Below are 16,635 nucleotides of genomic sequence, written 5' to 3'. Positions count from 1 at the left end.
CACACACCCAAACCAAATTTAAGTTAAGTGCTCCCCAGGCATAATGGTATATCAGTTAGCTTTGACTACATTTATAAATACAAATTTATACATTATACACATAACCACCTCTGTGCTGCCATAACAGCTTGTTAACAGGAAGATTGACCTTTAGCATGGCAGTGGTCTTCCTGTACATTTGAATTCAAAGGTGGTAAAGCAACACCAGATTGTGCAGTAAAAGTATCTATTTTTCAACTTTGTCATATTATTGTGAGCGCTTGTGTCTATAAATATTTTTTCCTGTCGGCAAATACTTCCAAACGGTTGTTTTTTATAACAAAGCAAAAATTCAGATTCTCCCAATGTGTAATAATTTTGCTATTTAAGTTATTACTAACTTTGATGATATATGTCCATAAAGTACCTATCCTTTTCTGTATAGTGGTCATCACGTGAGGATTTGGTCACACTTGGTGGTCTTGGTATGGTGGCGCCATGGGTCATGTGTGTATTAATAAATTAAAAAGTTATAAATAGTCATAGTGGAAGCTTACTGAATATAATGGCAACAATACAACAGATTGAAACACTGAAACACCTTTGGTTTAAAATACTACATAATATGCTAAGCCGTATTTATTGTTTTTGATAATGGATATACATTTTTATACAAAAAAGTAAAAAACCAAACATGAATCGGCCAACATGATACATCAGTACATTTACACAGCATGATACGATTAATTATGTATTCAATTCACCCCTACAGGTATTTCAGGGGCGAATTTAGGGGGGGGGGCGCACCGGAACGCGCCCCCTCTATTTTATGCAGAGCGGCGCCTGACTTTATTTATTTTTGCAGAGTGGCGCCTGACTTTGTGTTTAGCAAAACATGGATGTGTTTTTTCTGATTTTCTGCGCCTAACAGCTGACGTTGACCCGTTTTACACAAATTATACAAACAATTTTGGATTTTAACCTATCAACCGGGTACTGATTTTATATCAACAATAGGGGATGCACTCTCAATCAGTTGCACATCTCGGTTAAGATGGTCCCCGGTTGCAGTGACGTCCACGGTTGGAATTTAAAAGTTTCATAAAAACGTCCGCATTAGCTGGTAAACATGATATCTTGAAAACATGTCAACTTTTCCAAAAAACAAAAGTGATTTAAAACTTAATTAATTTAATTGAACACATGCCAGTCATGGTTCAACATATTGTTTTCTTCAAAATAAGTAAATCAGTGCAAAAACAATTTTGTTTTTGAATAAAAATGGAAACAAATCAGTTCCCAAGAAACTACTTTTGACAATGTGTGCAGCATACTAGACTCCAAACAAAATTGTGTAAATAAATACCCACTGCAAATAGTGCATATAGAGGTCAATATACTAAATACATTGAAATATGACCTGACATGTTCTTGCCTTTTATATTTGGTTGGTTATCATTATAAAGCCTGATATGTGTTAAATACTGAATGTTCAAAAATAGCCTTAGGACTACATGCATTGAAGACATGAAGGGCCGGTTTCTCGAAGCAGGCTAGTGGCCAGGTTTCTTTTGTCATCAGGCTTAAGCCCAATTAGTCCTATATACCAGTGCTTACAATTTCACATTGTACATCACCTATAAAGATAAATCAATAAAATGGATCCACATTGGTTGGGCTAGCCTGCTGGCTTTGGAAGCCTGACCACTAGCCAAGCTTCGAGAAATTGGACCCAAGAGTTCAGATGCAAAAAACGATAAACAGCGTCAAACTTTTTTAGTTCAGGCCACAACATCTGCCTTATAATAATGGCTTTCAACTGACACACTACTTTAGAAATTCCACGGTAAATTTGTGAAAATGAGATCAAAAGAAGCACATTATTTGCTGATTATTTTCTTTGCATTTCATCAGTTTTCGGTTTTTGTTTTTTTTTTCTTCACACAGACCCAGTTTACACTATGGAAATGGCTTCACTTGATGATGATGATGATGATTCAATGATGAACAAAGTGACTATCAGACATAGTCTTTAGATTTTTGCATTTTTGGAAGAAAGATGTGCTAAAAGCAGACATATACCATAAAACCTCGTCTACAAGCATATAGTGTGTTTTTGATGAAAGCTAAATTAAAACGAGACAGACGTAAATATGCCAATATAGATTGGTCTTTCAATAGTACTTGTTTGTATCGGCAATTAATTTGCTCAAACTCAATCATAATAATTTTGTTGATGGATGGCGTCTGGATTAATTTAGCTTTCATCAAAAGCACTCTATATGCTTGTAAACGAGGTTTTACGGTATGTCGAATGTGAAAGCAATCTGATAAAGACAAATCTGACATCAAAATGAAGGTAGAATAAAATTTCCTCTGTAAATTTTATTATTGAACTGTTTTGCACAAGTGAGACTGTCAAATTCAGACACCATGATTAATTTACACTAGCATATGACACTGAAGATTACACTTACAGAACAAGTTATTTGAAATGCTTATGAAAAAGACATGAGATATGATCAAAATCTGAGACCATAGGTATTATGGTCTCAGATCAAAATGACCTGAATCACCCATTCAGGTAACCCCATTTGAAATTAACACTCCCTGTGTGGAAGATTGATGTCATGTCTTACATAGGAGGTGTACATGCTTGTTATTTTGTCTGTAGACATTAACACCCATTGCTGACATGATGAATACTCTTTCCTGGGGCAGATTAAATAAAAATTGGATAAACAGCTTCTAAATGTCTTCATCAAGCTGCTCCATCTTTACCTCTCATGACAATTTATTTTTACTTCTTCAATTCACTCGAAATGTACCAGAAGTCAATTTTGTAATCCACTTGTCTTACTATCTTGGAATAATAATTCAGGCAAACTTTTTCTTACAGAGGTGCCTCGGTGTAGAACAGATTTTCGTCTGATGTTCGCAGTAATCTTACCTCAATGAATGTGAATATGTTAAAATCCAGCATAATCACATGATTCATACCTTTCCACATCTATATGTACTAAATTCCACTTCTGGTTGGTTAAAATTCATGTTTTATAAATACATTATTTCATTGCTTGTAAATATTACTGTATGTAAACATTTTTCAATTTTGCTCTTTTTTATTGAATTGTGTCAAGAGTCATCAACTCAAATTTCTTGGCCATACACTGTGTCTTATAGACGATGAGCTTGTGAAAGAATATGCCCTTTATATTCCACCACATGGGAAGAGGAAACCGGGATGGTTGCGCACACTATACTTACAGTATGTAAAGCACCTCCTGGGAGATACTGAAGGGATGCTACAGCCAAACAAAACTGTTTCGCTTGCCCAAGATCGCAACAGTTGGAGGAAGCTGATAGTCGCCTGCTCCGCAGCAGACTGATGATGCATTTATCTTTTGATATGTAAACCATAGACTCTGAAGTGTTCAGAGTCTATGGTAAAACTTGTTAAAATCTTATCATTATTAATGTCTCATGGGACACCAGTTTTTATAAACTGAATGAAATACCCTGAATAAAAACTGTTATCTCTCTCTCTAACATGTGTATTGATTACAGCTGTAATAGCCCATATTTTTAGCTACTTTTTAGCAAGCGGTCATCAGAAATTACCCAGTAACATCATTCCTATACAAGCTGCAGTGTTTAAAATTTGGTCTCTTCAATGTTCTATTACATGAATCTTGGGATGAGTTGACCATTAAAATTTAAAAAATTCATCCAGAAAATAAATATGTCCACATTCAAAAAAATGTAAATCAAACACTCCATAAAATACACTGAAGACCAAATTTCACACACAAAATCAATGGATGATGTCAGTATTGCTAGCGATTGCCATCAAAGAAAAATCAGAAAAATCTGCCATGGATTATATAGAGATATGTGCACCCCCTACCCAGTAGTGTAAGGATTGCTGGGACACCCTTTATAATTGATCTGTTGCTTGCTTGTTATTTGTCCTGTCCACAGACTATTACAGACCATGTATCAACAGTTAAAGTCCCCATGTATTATATGCTGTGAATTCTTGCATATTCATGAGGGCCAATTGTCCGATCGTGCCAAGCCGTGTCTAACAATCACACCAGTATTATGCGTGCCTTATACGTATCTGCGATAGAGCGTTGTGTGCCTTCGTGATTACGCGATAGACCGTAAAAATAAAAGTGCGTAGCAGTTTTGCCTGTCATGGAACAATCGGTCCTCATTATCGGATGATGCTGAGACTTTGACTGCTTGTACGCGGTATGTTATCTTTTTTGTCCATGGTCCTGTCATTCATCCATTCATTCTAAGCTGGTATTTTTAGAAAAACAAACTGCCATCACAAGCACAATAATCCATCTTACAACCCCCCCCCTCCAGAAGTATACTTGCTGGGACACCCTCTATAGTTGATCTGTTGCCTGTTTGTTATTTTTCATGTCATCTATCCATTCCTTGTGAGCTGGTATTCTTTGTAAAGCAAATAGCCATCAGTTTTTGACAGTACTCCAATTCCTCCTGTAGAGAGGGGAAAACAAGAAACATACAAATTAAAACCTTTTTTTACTTTGAATAATATCATCAGGACTGTTAGGTATCAAACTATTGTTAAATTTTGTTTGTAAAACAAAATTTACCAATAGTTTGATAAAAATAAATTATTTTGAATAAAATTTACTTTTCTCAAAATATTTTATATTATATCATTGAGGTAAAATCCCCGCTCCTCAAAAAAGAAATGCCTCTGATGGTGACTGACTACTGTATCGTTCTCCATAAGGTTTAAGGTGAATAAATGTGCGCACAGAGCAGGGCAAATAAAATATTAAGTCGGGCTAGTTGATTTCCAAATATTGTTCATTTTCATTATCAGTTGTCCTTTTTTAATTTCGGACTGACCAAATGAGGTACTCCAGTGGCTACATCGTCTACTGTGTGTATCCACATGTTGGGGAATAAAAACAGGATCTGGTTTTATTATAAAAACTCCTAATTTTACTGTAATTAAAGCATTTCCAGCTCAGTATTTAAAGTACATAATTGGGGATTACAATCGTGCAAAAAGTAGAAATTGGAGAAAAATTGAGGACATCGCTGTGAGCAATTTTTTTCGGGCCTTAAGGGTTGGGATAAGGGTTATGGTTAGGGTAAAGTTTAGGGTTAGGTTAATGATTAGGGTTTATAATTAAGTTATTGGGATTTCAAACAAATGACCTTTCGGACTAGTTGACCTGTAACCGAAAAATGATAGGCGACTGGTTGACAAATAGGTGCCATACCGCAGAACTCCATTTACAAGCATATGTGCCTTTAACTAGTGTTATTTTGACAAAAGAGACGAAAGGCAGACACCCTCCACAAAAATATTATTTGGAGTTTCAGCAACTATCCGATTGTTACAGACGTATAATTGTAAGACCAAGTAATGTTTTTGTGGAGGGTGTCTTTCGTCAAACAAAAAACTCATTTAGAGGCATATTATGCTGGAATGCTACGGTATTCACTATAAAATCAACATTTTACAGTGTACTACACTTACCATGAACTCTTCCTTGTCTTTTAAAAATTCAACTCGACTTTTGAGTAACTCTTCAAACTGTAGTTCTGGTTGACAGCAATCTGATATACAACCAGAATGCCCAGAGACTAAGTTCAGTAGTGCTAGAATAAATTGTTCATGTGTTATAGCATGTTCTTGTTGTAGGAGTGAGACTAATTGATGAACCATTCCCATATTGTGAAGTGTATCTGTGAAAAAATTAGGACAAAATAATAAAAACACAATAAAAATTAAAAATATAAGTTGTCCAAGGACCAGTTTTGAGAATAGGTTTGGTTGGTTAAACCCTATGCGTGAGACAATCTGATCCACTCAGATCAAAAATTGACATTTTGATAACTGAGTTATTATGATTACTAGCTTAAGCAGTACCTTAAGCTTACTGACGTTGAAATACTCATGTCCATGACATTTTTTATGTTAAGTAAAATTTATTTTCTCGTGTTTGCTTTATTTTACTATACATTTCAATTTAATCAATGGCAACTTTGGTCTGGTTGGATTATTGTATCACATTATAATATAAGTATAATGCTGGTTTCAAAATTTCCTGCCGCTTTGAAGATGATTTTGCTTCACTACGAGTCGCACCAGAAACCACCGTGACCAGCAGCAAGCCAATATATCGAACACTCCACCTCTTTGCGCTTTGCCCAAAGCGGCAGCGTCGCTGGGAGTTGAATTAAAGTCAACTCGAAGCAGTGCCGCTCTGAAGTATGAGAAAGAATATGAATTTGGAGTGGTGCTGAGCGGCAACAGTGGCTTTCAGAGTCATGCTGCTGCCGCTCAGTGGTGTGGCACTCCACTAGCAGATAAGTGCAAGCGTCATGATGAAGCGTCACGCCACTCAGTGGCAAGAGGCAGAATGTTTGAAACCAGCATAATGCTCTGTATATTCCAGAATCTCAAAACATCTAATTTTCTGAATCGTTAATTGTACGATATATTATCTGAGTGATGAATAAAAAGACAGCTTCTAAATATTTTAACTCATCGATTTCATCTGTACAAAAGATTCTTGCCACGTTTCTGATTGGCTCAATAAATCACATATAACCTTCTTGTAGCCAATCAGCAGATAGTACTCATAGGGTTAAGCTACCTACCTTTGTGTTGTGGGAAACTAATGAGGATAGCTTGAAGCATGAATGTGGCCTTTATTTGAAGCTTTTCAATGTCACTTTGCATGGCTCTCATCAGTACGGAGAAACCGTCATGTTTGACAAAGTTGCTTAGGCATGCGTCATTGTCCCGACATAAACCTGAAAAGAAAATTCACAATTATATCTTCATGATGAATACTAATGAATCTCAGATAACTATAACAGGTGCTTTTGTATAATAGGAACCTATAGACCACTTGACATCATTGTTTATCAACGAAGGCGAGGGACTGGTCTATCGATATGCTTGATTGAACCGCTACACTGTTCAATTGCTTTCTTGTACTATATGAAATGTGGTGGGCGATTTAAAATGCATGTGCCCTGAGCAAACTACGATGCGTACGCATACTGCAGGGCAAAGCACAATGGAAATTGCCATAAGGATTCATGCACATACTGCTGGGCAATGACATCACATATCAAGCGGTCTATACATTGACCAGCCTTTTCAATTTGTTGAGTATTGTGCATAGTTGGTACCCATTAAAGAATATCTTTTTATACAGTAACAAACAATGTAACTTTCTAAATCTCACCATATGTAATTAATTCTTTAAAAATATTGATTACCGTATTCATTCCATTAACCGCCCATACCCCTATAAGCGCCCACCCAGCACCTTTACTTCACACGGTCCTCCATCATTACATGCAGGATCCAACAACACATGCATCAAACACAGAACCATCTAACACAAAAAACCGCATATTTTGGGCATTTTAGGTATTTATACCTATTTTTTGTGCTGTTTAGAATTTAATTAGTAATATTTGGGCTATTCAGATGAAATCCATACACTTTTATGGAAGACATGACATTAATATCCCACACAGGGGGTATAGATTTCAAATGGAGGTATCCCCATTTGAAATTCACTCTCTTTGTGTGGAAGATTAAGGTCATGTCTTCAATAGAGGGTGTATGGATTTCAACAGGAACAGCCCATCAGGGGGGGGGGGCACTCATGTATAAAAGTTGTAAGCATACGTGTGAATTGACTTTCAAAAATGACCCTAAGCTAAGATGTTGAAAATGTATCAAACTAACCCTAAAAGAGGATTTTACTCAAATAAAAACACCTAAGCGAGGAATCTCTGGCATCTGTGCTTTTCATTGTAATATGTGTACATCCATATCAAAACGATGCACTTGTCGGCTGCTACATGTGTCTCATTTCACATAATAACTAGGAATAAATACCAGACTCAAATCAAGTGTAGGTCACCTCAAATCATCCCCAAGTCAAATTGTATAAGAAATGTTACCTGTATTTCTAAACCATGTGACTTGGGATGATTTGAAGTGACCTCCACTTTGGAGATGAGTCTGGTATTTATTCCTAGCAATTATGTGAAATGAGACACATGTAGCAGCCGACAAGTGCATCGTTCTGAGATGGATGTAAACATATTGTGGTGTAACCTTGGGTGCCATCAGCCACACGCCCAGCGTTCTTGATGGCATCCACATCTCATATACCTTAAAATGTATTTGATTGTTTCTGTATTATACTAATATTTTGTACGTGAGAAGAAACCAAATAAAATTGAATTGAATTGAATTGAATTGGTTTGAAATTTGCCCCTAAACAAGGACAGACATTATAAAAACAGCCTAAGCGAAGAATTTGTTTGAAATTTGCCCTAAACCAAGGAAAGACATTGCGTGTGTCGGTATGAGTGTCATTCATTGGCAAGCTTAAAATTAAAATGGCCACACACTTGTCCAAAATAACTTGATAATTGGGTAATTAAAAAAAAATACCCTAAGCGCGGATCGTCCTTAAAAAAACACCCTTTTTCTAGTAAAATCAGTGTTTTGAAACCCTAATCGCGGATCTGCACAGATCCTCATTTTGCTTTTCAAAACCACTCTAAATCTGTCTTTTCTTTCACGCGGATGCTTACAAGTATTATTCTGAGTGGCCCCCCTGGGCAGCCCATACTTACATGATAAAGCATAGAGAGCCTTAATTCTCACCATATCCACCTCACTACTACTATCCAATACCTCCAGTAATCTCTTTATCAACCCCATGGAATGAAATTCTGCCTGGTTACTAGGGTGATTTTGTGACAATGCTGCTAGAAGGTCAAGAGTTCGCCATCTGACCTCTGAACTTGGGTCACTGAAGCATAGTTGTAGGATATCACCACCACCAACTTTTAAGAAATCTGTATTTTATTGATTAAAACAAATACAAAAAGACTATTGGCATTATAAAAGCTCAATAACATAAAATTATGAGGTTCCCCCCACAGAATTTGAGAAGGAGAACCGTGACTCCCTATACTGCCACATACAATCATGCTGTCAGCTATGGAGAGAAAATCAGGGGTATTTGGGTCCTTGCCGACGCGGTGCAGAGACGAATGAAAACAATTCTGTGTTTCATCTGAAGCATCATGGCACTCCCGTGCGGGTCACATCAAGTGCGTTTCTCAAATGCGCCTATCATCCATGTCCCCCTTGCATGACAACGAATGCCTCGCACGCATTCCGAGGGAAACCGAATACCCCCAATTTTTGCTCCATGCCTGTATCAAGATCGCGGTCAGGTCCCGGTTCTCTTTCTCTAATTCTGTGGGTTCCCCAAACAGGCAATTCTGTGCACTACCATGAAGGAAAAAATCAGCCTTGTGGGGAAAAACCCAGAAAATACAAAAGAAAATGACACAGAGGCAGATAAAATATGTCCAAAATAACCTTGTATGTTCCCCCAGAATTTTGAGGTGGTGGGTCTTTGGGAGCTGCGAACAAGTAAAAGGGGGGTCTTCTGAAGCTAAAAACAGTCCAAATCAAGGGTCTTTCTTGACTTTTTAGTAGAAAATTACCAGAAAAAACTCAGAAATGTGAAGAATGAACAATTTAGGGTTCTTTTAGAGCCGAATTATCAATATCAAGGGTCTCTTTGGTCAAATTTAGAGGTCTTTCAGAGCTGCGAAATCCAAAAGAGGGGCCTCTCTGGGGAACATTATGTGTTAATTACCCTCTCCCCTCCCCAAGTTATGACTACCTTTAGTATCAAATTCTAAAGCTCAAATTATTATCACATAATCTGCAAAAATTGGTCAAATATGGTGTTTGCCACAATTTTATTACACATACCAAAAGATTTCAAATTCAGTCTAACGGAACCCCAACCTACCTTTGGCATTGTCTATGCCTTGAACAAGATCAAATAGATACTCCAGAGCTTCTGTCTTTTTCTCCTCCAAATCTTCACGACCTTCGACCTCATGACCTTCCACTGCTTCAGTAACCTTTGAACTTTCCTTCAAGAAGGCAACCTGCTCAGCCATTTCTTTCACCTCATCTTTGTACATCCCAGACAGCGCATTGCTCAGCCATTCTGCACGCTGAAAATAACAAGATTTTACAGATAATTGAAATAGCTTTCATTTTATCTAACTGTGTATAACATTTGAAGGAGTGATGCAACCATGGACGAAAGAGTAACAGACCGCATACAACTAGTCAAAGTCCCCGTGCATTGTATGCTGTCAGTTCTCGCATATTCATGAGGGCCGATTGTTTAATCGTGCCGTGTCTGACAATCACGCCAGCTTGTGCGCCTTCATACACAATAGAGTGTTGCGTGCCTTTGCGATTACGCGATAGACCATAAAAATATGCCGTTAGTGCAGTCTTGCCTATCCCACACAGTGTCATCGCCCCGATATCTTCATGGCAGAAATCGCCATGGTAGGTTGATTAAAACAAATACAAAAAGACATCCGACCTGTTTAATAGTTTTGAGGCGCATTAAACGGGCCGAAGGACATCTGACTAAGGCTACTGACAATTGCACGGTGACTGAACTCGCTGTGCGTGAGTCGAGCATGGTACGCCATAGGTCATATGCTTTTAGACTACCCACGATTGGCCTATACACTGCGCTATATAATTCGGCACATCATAAAATCAGAATTATGGTTAGTTTTTGAGTTCAACACGCAAGCTTCTTTCTCAATACGCAAGCTAACGACTGTCATATCTGTTCAACATATATATTCAAGTGCAAGGAACCACATCTGGTTTCTTTAGACAAAATCATTTACGGAGATATTTCTACCCCGGTATCCAAAGATTTTTGTCTGAATATCAAAATCGTGCATAGCACATCACGTGTATCGCCCCCGGGTATTTATTTTAGTATCTCTGGTGTACCAAGTAATAATTAGCCAGGCGATGTCGGTGTGTCCCATTTCATGGAACAATCGGCCCTCATTATCGGGTGATACTGAGACTTTGACTGGATGTACGCGGTCTGTTATCGTTTTAATCTATGGATGCAACAGAACGCCTGCAAAAAGTGTAATTTAGACTCTATTCTCCAGACCTGTTTTATAATGGTTCCCTCTGTTATTCAGATTCAAAAAGTTTTCTTTTCTCTAACTGTGCATAAGATTGAAACGAGTGACATAACAGAGAGCCTACAAAAGTGTAATTCAGACTATGATCGTCCAAACTCCATTATTCAGACTTCATTATGGTCCTCTCAGTTATCCAGCTGCTCAATGAATTCTATGCAAGGCAAAATAAGCGCATATGTGTGGCCTCATTTGACCAACCCAAATTTTTTTGAAAATCAACTGCCTTTTTTTTTTCTTGAACCAATTTTTCCCATTTTCATAGTGAAAATGTGGTATTTGTGTACTACATGTATTTCAACCTTAAATCAACAAATTTATGTGAAATAAATCATTGTATCTCATATGAAGACTTCATATTTCAAAATAGTGGTATCTCATGAAGTATTTTGACCTAACATGTTTTATTACATTTTAATCATATTAATATTCTCCTAAATGTATCTATACACTTGGCCAATGTTCTGTATAATGTTCAGATTTTGGTTTTTGTAGTTGATGTGTGTATAAGGGCTCCAGTTTTTGGGCCTTGTGCTTGTTCGGAGTTACCCTTTTGCTGCAGACATCATATTTTTATGTTTTTGGGTAATAAATGTAATAAAATACAAGAGCACCAATGGTGCTGTAGCTCATTTTCCCTAATTAAATATGCAAATTAGTTAATTAATATGCTTAACATTTGAGTATTTTTTGTTTATATCAATTACTTTGTACCAAGTTTTAAATTTCTATGATCTTCACACAAAAACCAACAAATTTATGTGAAATAAATCATTGTATCTCATATGAAGACTTCATATTTCAAAATAGTGGTATCTCATGAAGTATTTTGACGGGAGCACGTGTGGCCGAGTGGATAAGGCGCCCGACTCATAATACATAGGTTGTGAGTTCGAGCCCCGCTCGTGCCAACGAGTTGTGTCCTTGGGCAAGGCACTTCATCCTCATTGCCTACTTGGGGGAATGTGGTTGGGTTGGATTGGATGTTTGAATAGTTGTTTGTTTCAATGTTGCAATATTGGCGCTGATTAAGCTGCTGCCTGCAAATTGCATTGTGTCTGTTTAGCTGTGTTTAATGTACAATTCTAGCAATTTGACCCATGGTCACGATTAGAGTTTGAAATAAAAACCTTCCTTTTTTTTTTTTTTTTTAAACCGATTACACCTGTCTCACCTTAATATAAAGCAGGGCCAAATTTTTACGAGCTGCATAGTCAATAAGATAACAATAATGTTAATTGGACCACTAAGTACTTATCTTGGAGACAAACAACTGGGTGAGAAGAAAAACAAGAAACAATTATATTGAGGGTTTAGGACAATACACTGCAAACTCAAAGTGCCTATATAGGGTGGTGCGTTGAAACATGGCCCACCATATTTTATTTTGTATATTGTATATTGTAAACAATAATAAACAATAATAAACAATAATAACCATCCAAGCATAATTATTTCATTTAGTTTTATTTAACTACTTATAAACTTATCACAATTCCCTAAATTTGCTGTGAAATCTGAAAAATGTCACCAATTTTCATGATTCAACTTGCACTGTGGAGGCTGCCATGTTAAAAAAATTTTTGTTGCGTTTTTTATTCTTCAAAGTTGGCCAATGTTCTTTACCCACATGTTGAACGATTTTTAGCTTTTAGCCACTTCAGTAATACTGTAGCCTTTCATACGTAACTTAATTACCCGATTACGCTCAGCTTGTTTTCCTTTTTTTTTTTTCATTGTTTACATAAAATCCTATCCCTATAAAACCCTACAACATGCAGCAGTTACTTCCGGTATCACAATTCACTAAAATCGCTGTAAAATCTGAAAAACATAACCAATATTCATGATTCAACTTGCACTGTGGAGGCTGTCACCTTGTCTATGCACAACATAATTGCCCATAGTCTGTTGCCTTCACGTATAATGCTAGAGTATACTGAACATGATGGGAGATAGGCCATGTTTAAACGCACCACCCTGTATTTCAGCAGATCCTCTAAAATTGGGTTGGCAGTAACAATGAGGGATTAATTACTAAATATAGGCACAAATTTAGACCACTATTTGGGGAGTATACAATCCAGAAGATCAGACCTCAAATGTAGTCTGATAAATAGACTCAAAATAAGCCCAAAACAGCATAGGGTGCATTTTACACATGGGTGGTTCTGGAATAAGAAGCAAACATGGGTAACATTATGGGCTCTTATAAATCATTGCAAAGGAGCAATTTCCAGTTCAGTGAATTGCTAGCAAACAATAAGCATGGATTTCAATGGTGATGTTATTAATAGTATTATTTGAGCAGTAATTTTACATATAGTTGTACAACAATCAACATTGAATAATAGTTAGTGATCTTCAGAAAAAGTGTATATCAAACCAATTGGGAGGGAGCTAGCAGACCATGAATGTGTCTATAATAATTGTTTCCATAAGTAATTTTGTCCAGTATCAGTTTAACAAAGGCTAATAGTAATACTCTAGATTCATATCTAATCTCCAATACTAGAAGTTTTGCTGAATTTAGACATTCTGGGTTTGCAGTGATAGCTGCTCCATAGACATTTGGGTAATTTCTGCATTCTATATTGTACACATTTTACACCTGGCAGCTATTGCAGGTAGGGTTTTCTTGCCCTAAACCCCTATGTGTACTTTATCTCTTATATACAAAATTGTAAAAACACATCTAGGTAGGGTTTATGCAATAGCTGTCAAGTGCTTTATTTTTAAGATTATGTATAGGGTAGCTATTGCAGATACGACCTTCTCGATATAATTACTTTCACAACATGTTTGCCTGGTCTAATTAAGTGTATTTAATTAGCTCTCAGTTTATTTGCTCAGTATTTTATGACTGCTAAACCTTTATAGTTGTTTACTGGTCCCCCAAAAACCTCCCAATTGGAAAAATTACACATTATTAGCACATAGCAGCACCATTGAGTTATTAGTTAGCCTTGGTGCAATATCTATGGACTTGCAAAATGTATGGCAAGCAACACTGAAAAGCAAACATTGGAGCCGCACAGAAGCAATTAAAATTCAACATCTCTTTTACAAAATCGCCAGATCAAGGAGTTAGAACAGTGTTTGTAATATGATCAGCACCACAAACAGTCTGTAAAGGAGACTTTTCTATGAAATCTGGTAAAAAGTTTCGTAAGAAAATGCTCCAAAAATCACACTTTCCGTCCGAATTTTCCTAGCTAATTAAGTAACAATCATGAACGATCATGCAAAGATTGCTCCCTCAAATTAGCAGCTCCATTGGTCAAACGATGTAGCAAGAGAAAGTAAAAAACATACAGAAAAATGGACTACACCTATAGCTACATTTGCGAGCAAATGAGCTAAAAATGATCTTATAAAGGAAACATGTTTTTCAATGTTATATCATCTCAGATGTGCCAATTTATTCAGACAATATGTGGTGTGATTAAGCAAAATCAGTCTAAAGTCGGACATATTCAATTTTCAGTTTCTTATAGCATTGTACACAGCATTTGCAAAGCTACATTGTGCAGAAAACCCCAATGAATTTGGACAACCAGTTCAAAAGTTATGAGCAGTTAAAGAGTTTCCAAAACAATAGGAAACAAAAGGAAATGTTTCCTTTGTATCAATATTTCTGACTTCCGACTGATTTTGCTTGATATTTTTCCCAGGTCAAAATTTCAGCAAGTTTTTCCAAATGACCGGAATCTCATGCACCAGAAGCAAGAATTCTTACCACAGAGCTACAGGCAAGTTAAAGCTGTAATGATTTTGGTCAAATTTTTAATTTGGTTAATCTTTGCTAAATATTATACAATATTCTAAGTAACTACTGCCAGGAAAGCTTTTTTTAAAGCCAAAGTATTTACCGTATTTCGTCAAATAAGGTCAATTTTAGAACGATAATTCCCGTTAAAATCATTAGGTAAAGTAAAACACACGCTAAAATGATGAACTAGAAACACTGACTTCTGGCTCACTTCGGTTTCTGATCCAGATTTTCGCCAATTATTGACACTATTATCGACCATGTGCGCAACTTGGTAAGCTTACTACACAAGCATGGAAATATGTGACCCCTCGGCACAACTGAGCCCGGATGTCGCCAGTGCCACTATTGAGATATGCTCCATTGAACTTAACAATAAACAATAGGAAACAAAGGATTTATTGACTGTTTTATTGATTTTTCACTACTTAAATGTCAAGTACTATAGACATGATATACATCATTTTAAAGGTAATTTTAAGCAGAATATTTTGGTTGAATATCTCAAAAATGATGATTGGTGACTTCAGGGCTCAGTTGTGCCGAGGGGTCACATATCGGTATTTTTGAAACATCTTGGTTGAAAAAAGTGGTGGGGGGCGTTTATTTGAGGGGGGCGACTATTTGACGAAATACGGTAGGTAAAATAAATGAAAACTTGCATACTATCTTATAGCCGCTTAACTGTGATCTTCTATAATTATGACTTTCATTCAAACTTGCTATTTTGTTCTAAAATCACTATGAATTTGGCTGAATCCAAGTTGGGATGTGTGTAAAAATGCCACAAAAAAAAATCAGATTTAAACAAAATTGACCAAATTCATTTTAAAAGAACATACATTATGGCTTTAACAATAAATATAAAAGTTCATATCTTCAATATGAAAGATCAAATTTTCAAATGAGCATCTTTCAGTGAAAATGCAAAAACATGCAAAATAATTGTTTACAAATTGTCTGAAAGTGTAGGATAAGTCATTAAAATTGTCATTTATTCTTGAAATGGAAAAAATGGCAAAATGAGGAAAACTGCAGTATTGACAAAGTTGAGGCCCCATTCAAATATGTGTAGCTAATTTATATACCGGTACTGTCAGTATATAAATTACAGATTCATGTAAATGCCTTATTTTGTCTTAAATACACAGCTTTCGGCTGAACCACTAGCAGGCTATGTTAGCACAGCTATGACAATGACAATGACAATGGTACCAAAATCTGAATTTTGATGATTTTTTCGATTGTCGAGGTGAGCAACTCACTGAATGGGCTTTTAATGTAAGTGTATTAAAATATTAAAAATACAATGAAGTATGACAAGTGGAGCCAGTAGTGCATATTAAATCACCAAAATGTTCAACATCAACTCACTTTGACTAATTGCAATGTTGTTTGGGGAAGATGTAACAAAACCCTAGTAGTAAACTTCAAGTCTTACAAAACAGAGCAGCAAAAATTATTACAGGTGTAAGTAGATATGAGTCAAGTACAGAAGCTTTAAATGTTTTAAAGTGGAAAAATCTTGAAGAAAAGTTATACATAAACGAAGCAGTTACAATGCATATAATTGTAAACAATCAAGCACCAAAATATCTGTGCAATAGATTTGTTAAAAAAGAAACTTGCTATAACACCAGAAATAAAGATGTTTTTATCATGGATAAGCCAAATACTGAATATAAGAAGCGTAGCTTTAGTTATAGAGGTGCTCAACTGTGGAACTCGATTGATGACAATGCTAGAAGCATGTGCAATGTGAAACATTTTAAACAACTTATTTTTTA

General features: G+C 36.3%; 1 protein-coding gene across 1 annotated transcript in view; it reads right to left on the bottom strand.

The window, feature by feature from the left end:
* Positions 1–617: 617 nt before the first annotated feature.
* The window catches only part of LOC140168061 (hsp70-binding protein 1-like), a 114,990-nt gene continuing 98,972 nt past the window's right edge, over positions 618–16,635 (bottom strand). Inside the window, exons 3-7 of the mRNA XM_072191364.1 lie at positions 9,852–10,062; positions 8,653–8,877; positions 6,643–6,798; positions 5,516–5,724; positions 618–4,494 (exon numbers count right to left, since the gene is read on the bottom strand). Of these exons, the coding sequence (XP_072047465.1) occupies positions 4,417–4,494; positions 5,516–5,724; positions 6,643–6,798; positions 8,653–8,877; positions 9,852–10,062 (879 nt within the window). The 3' untranslated portion in view covers positions 618–4,416. The remainder of the gene's footprint in view (positions 4,495–5,515; positions 5,725–6,642; positions 6,799–8,652; positions 8,878–9,851; positions 10,063–16,635) is intronic.

The sequence above is a fragment of the Amphiura filiformis genome, chromosome 13 (assembly GCF_039555335.1).
Source record: "Amphiura filiformis chromosome 13, Afil_fr2py, whole genome shotgun sequence".
NCBI lineage: Eukaryota > Metazoa > Echinodermata > Ophiuroidea > Amphilepidida > Amphiuridae > Amphiura > Amphiura filiformis.
Note: the sequence above shows the minus strand (reverse complement) of the source record. Positions and strands in the feature narration are given on the sequence as shown.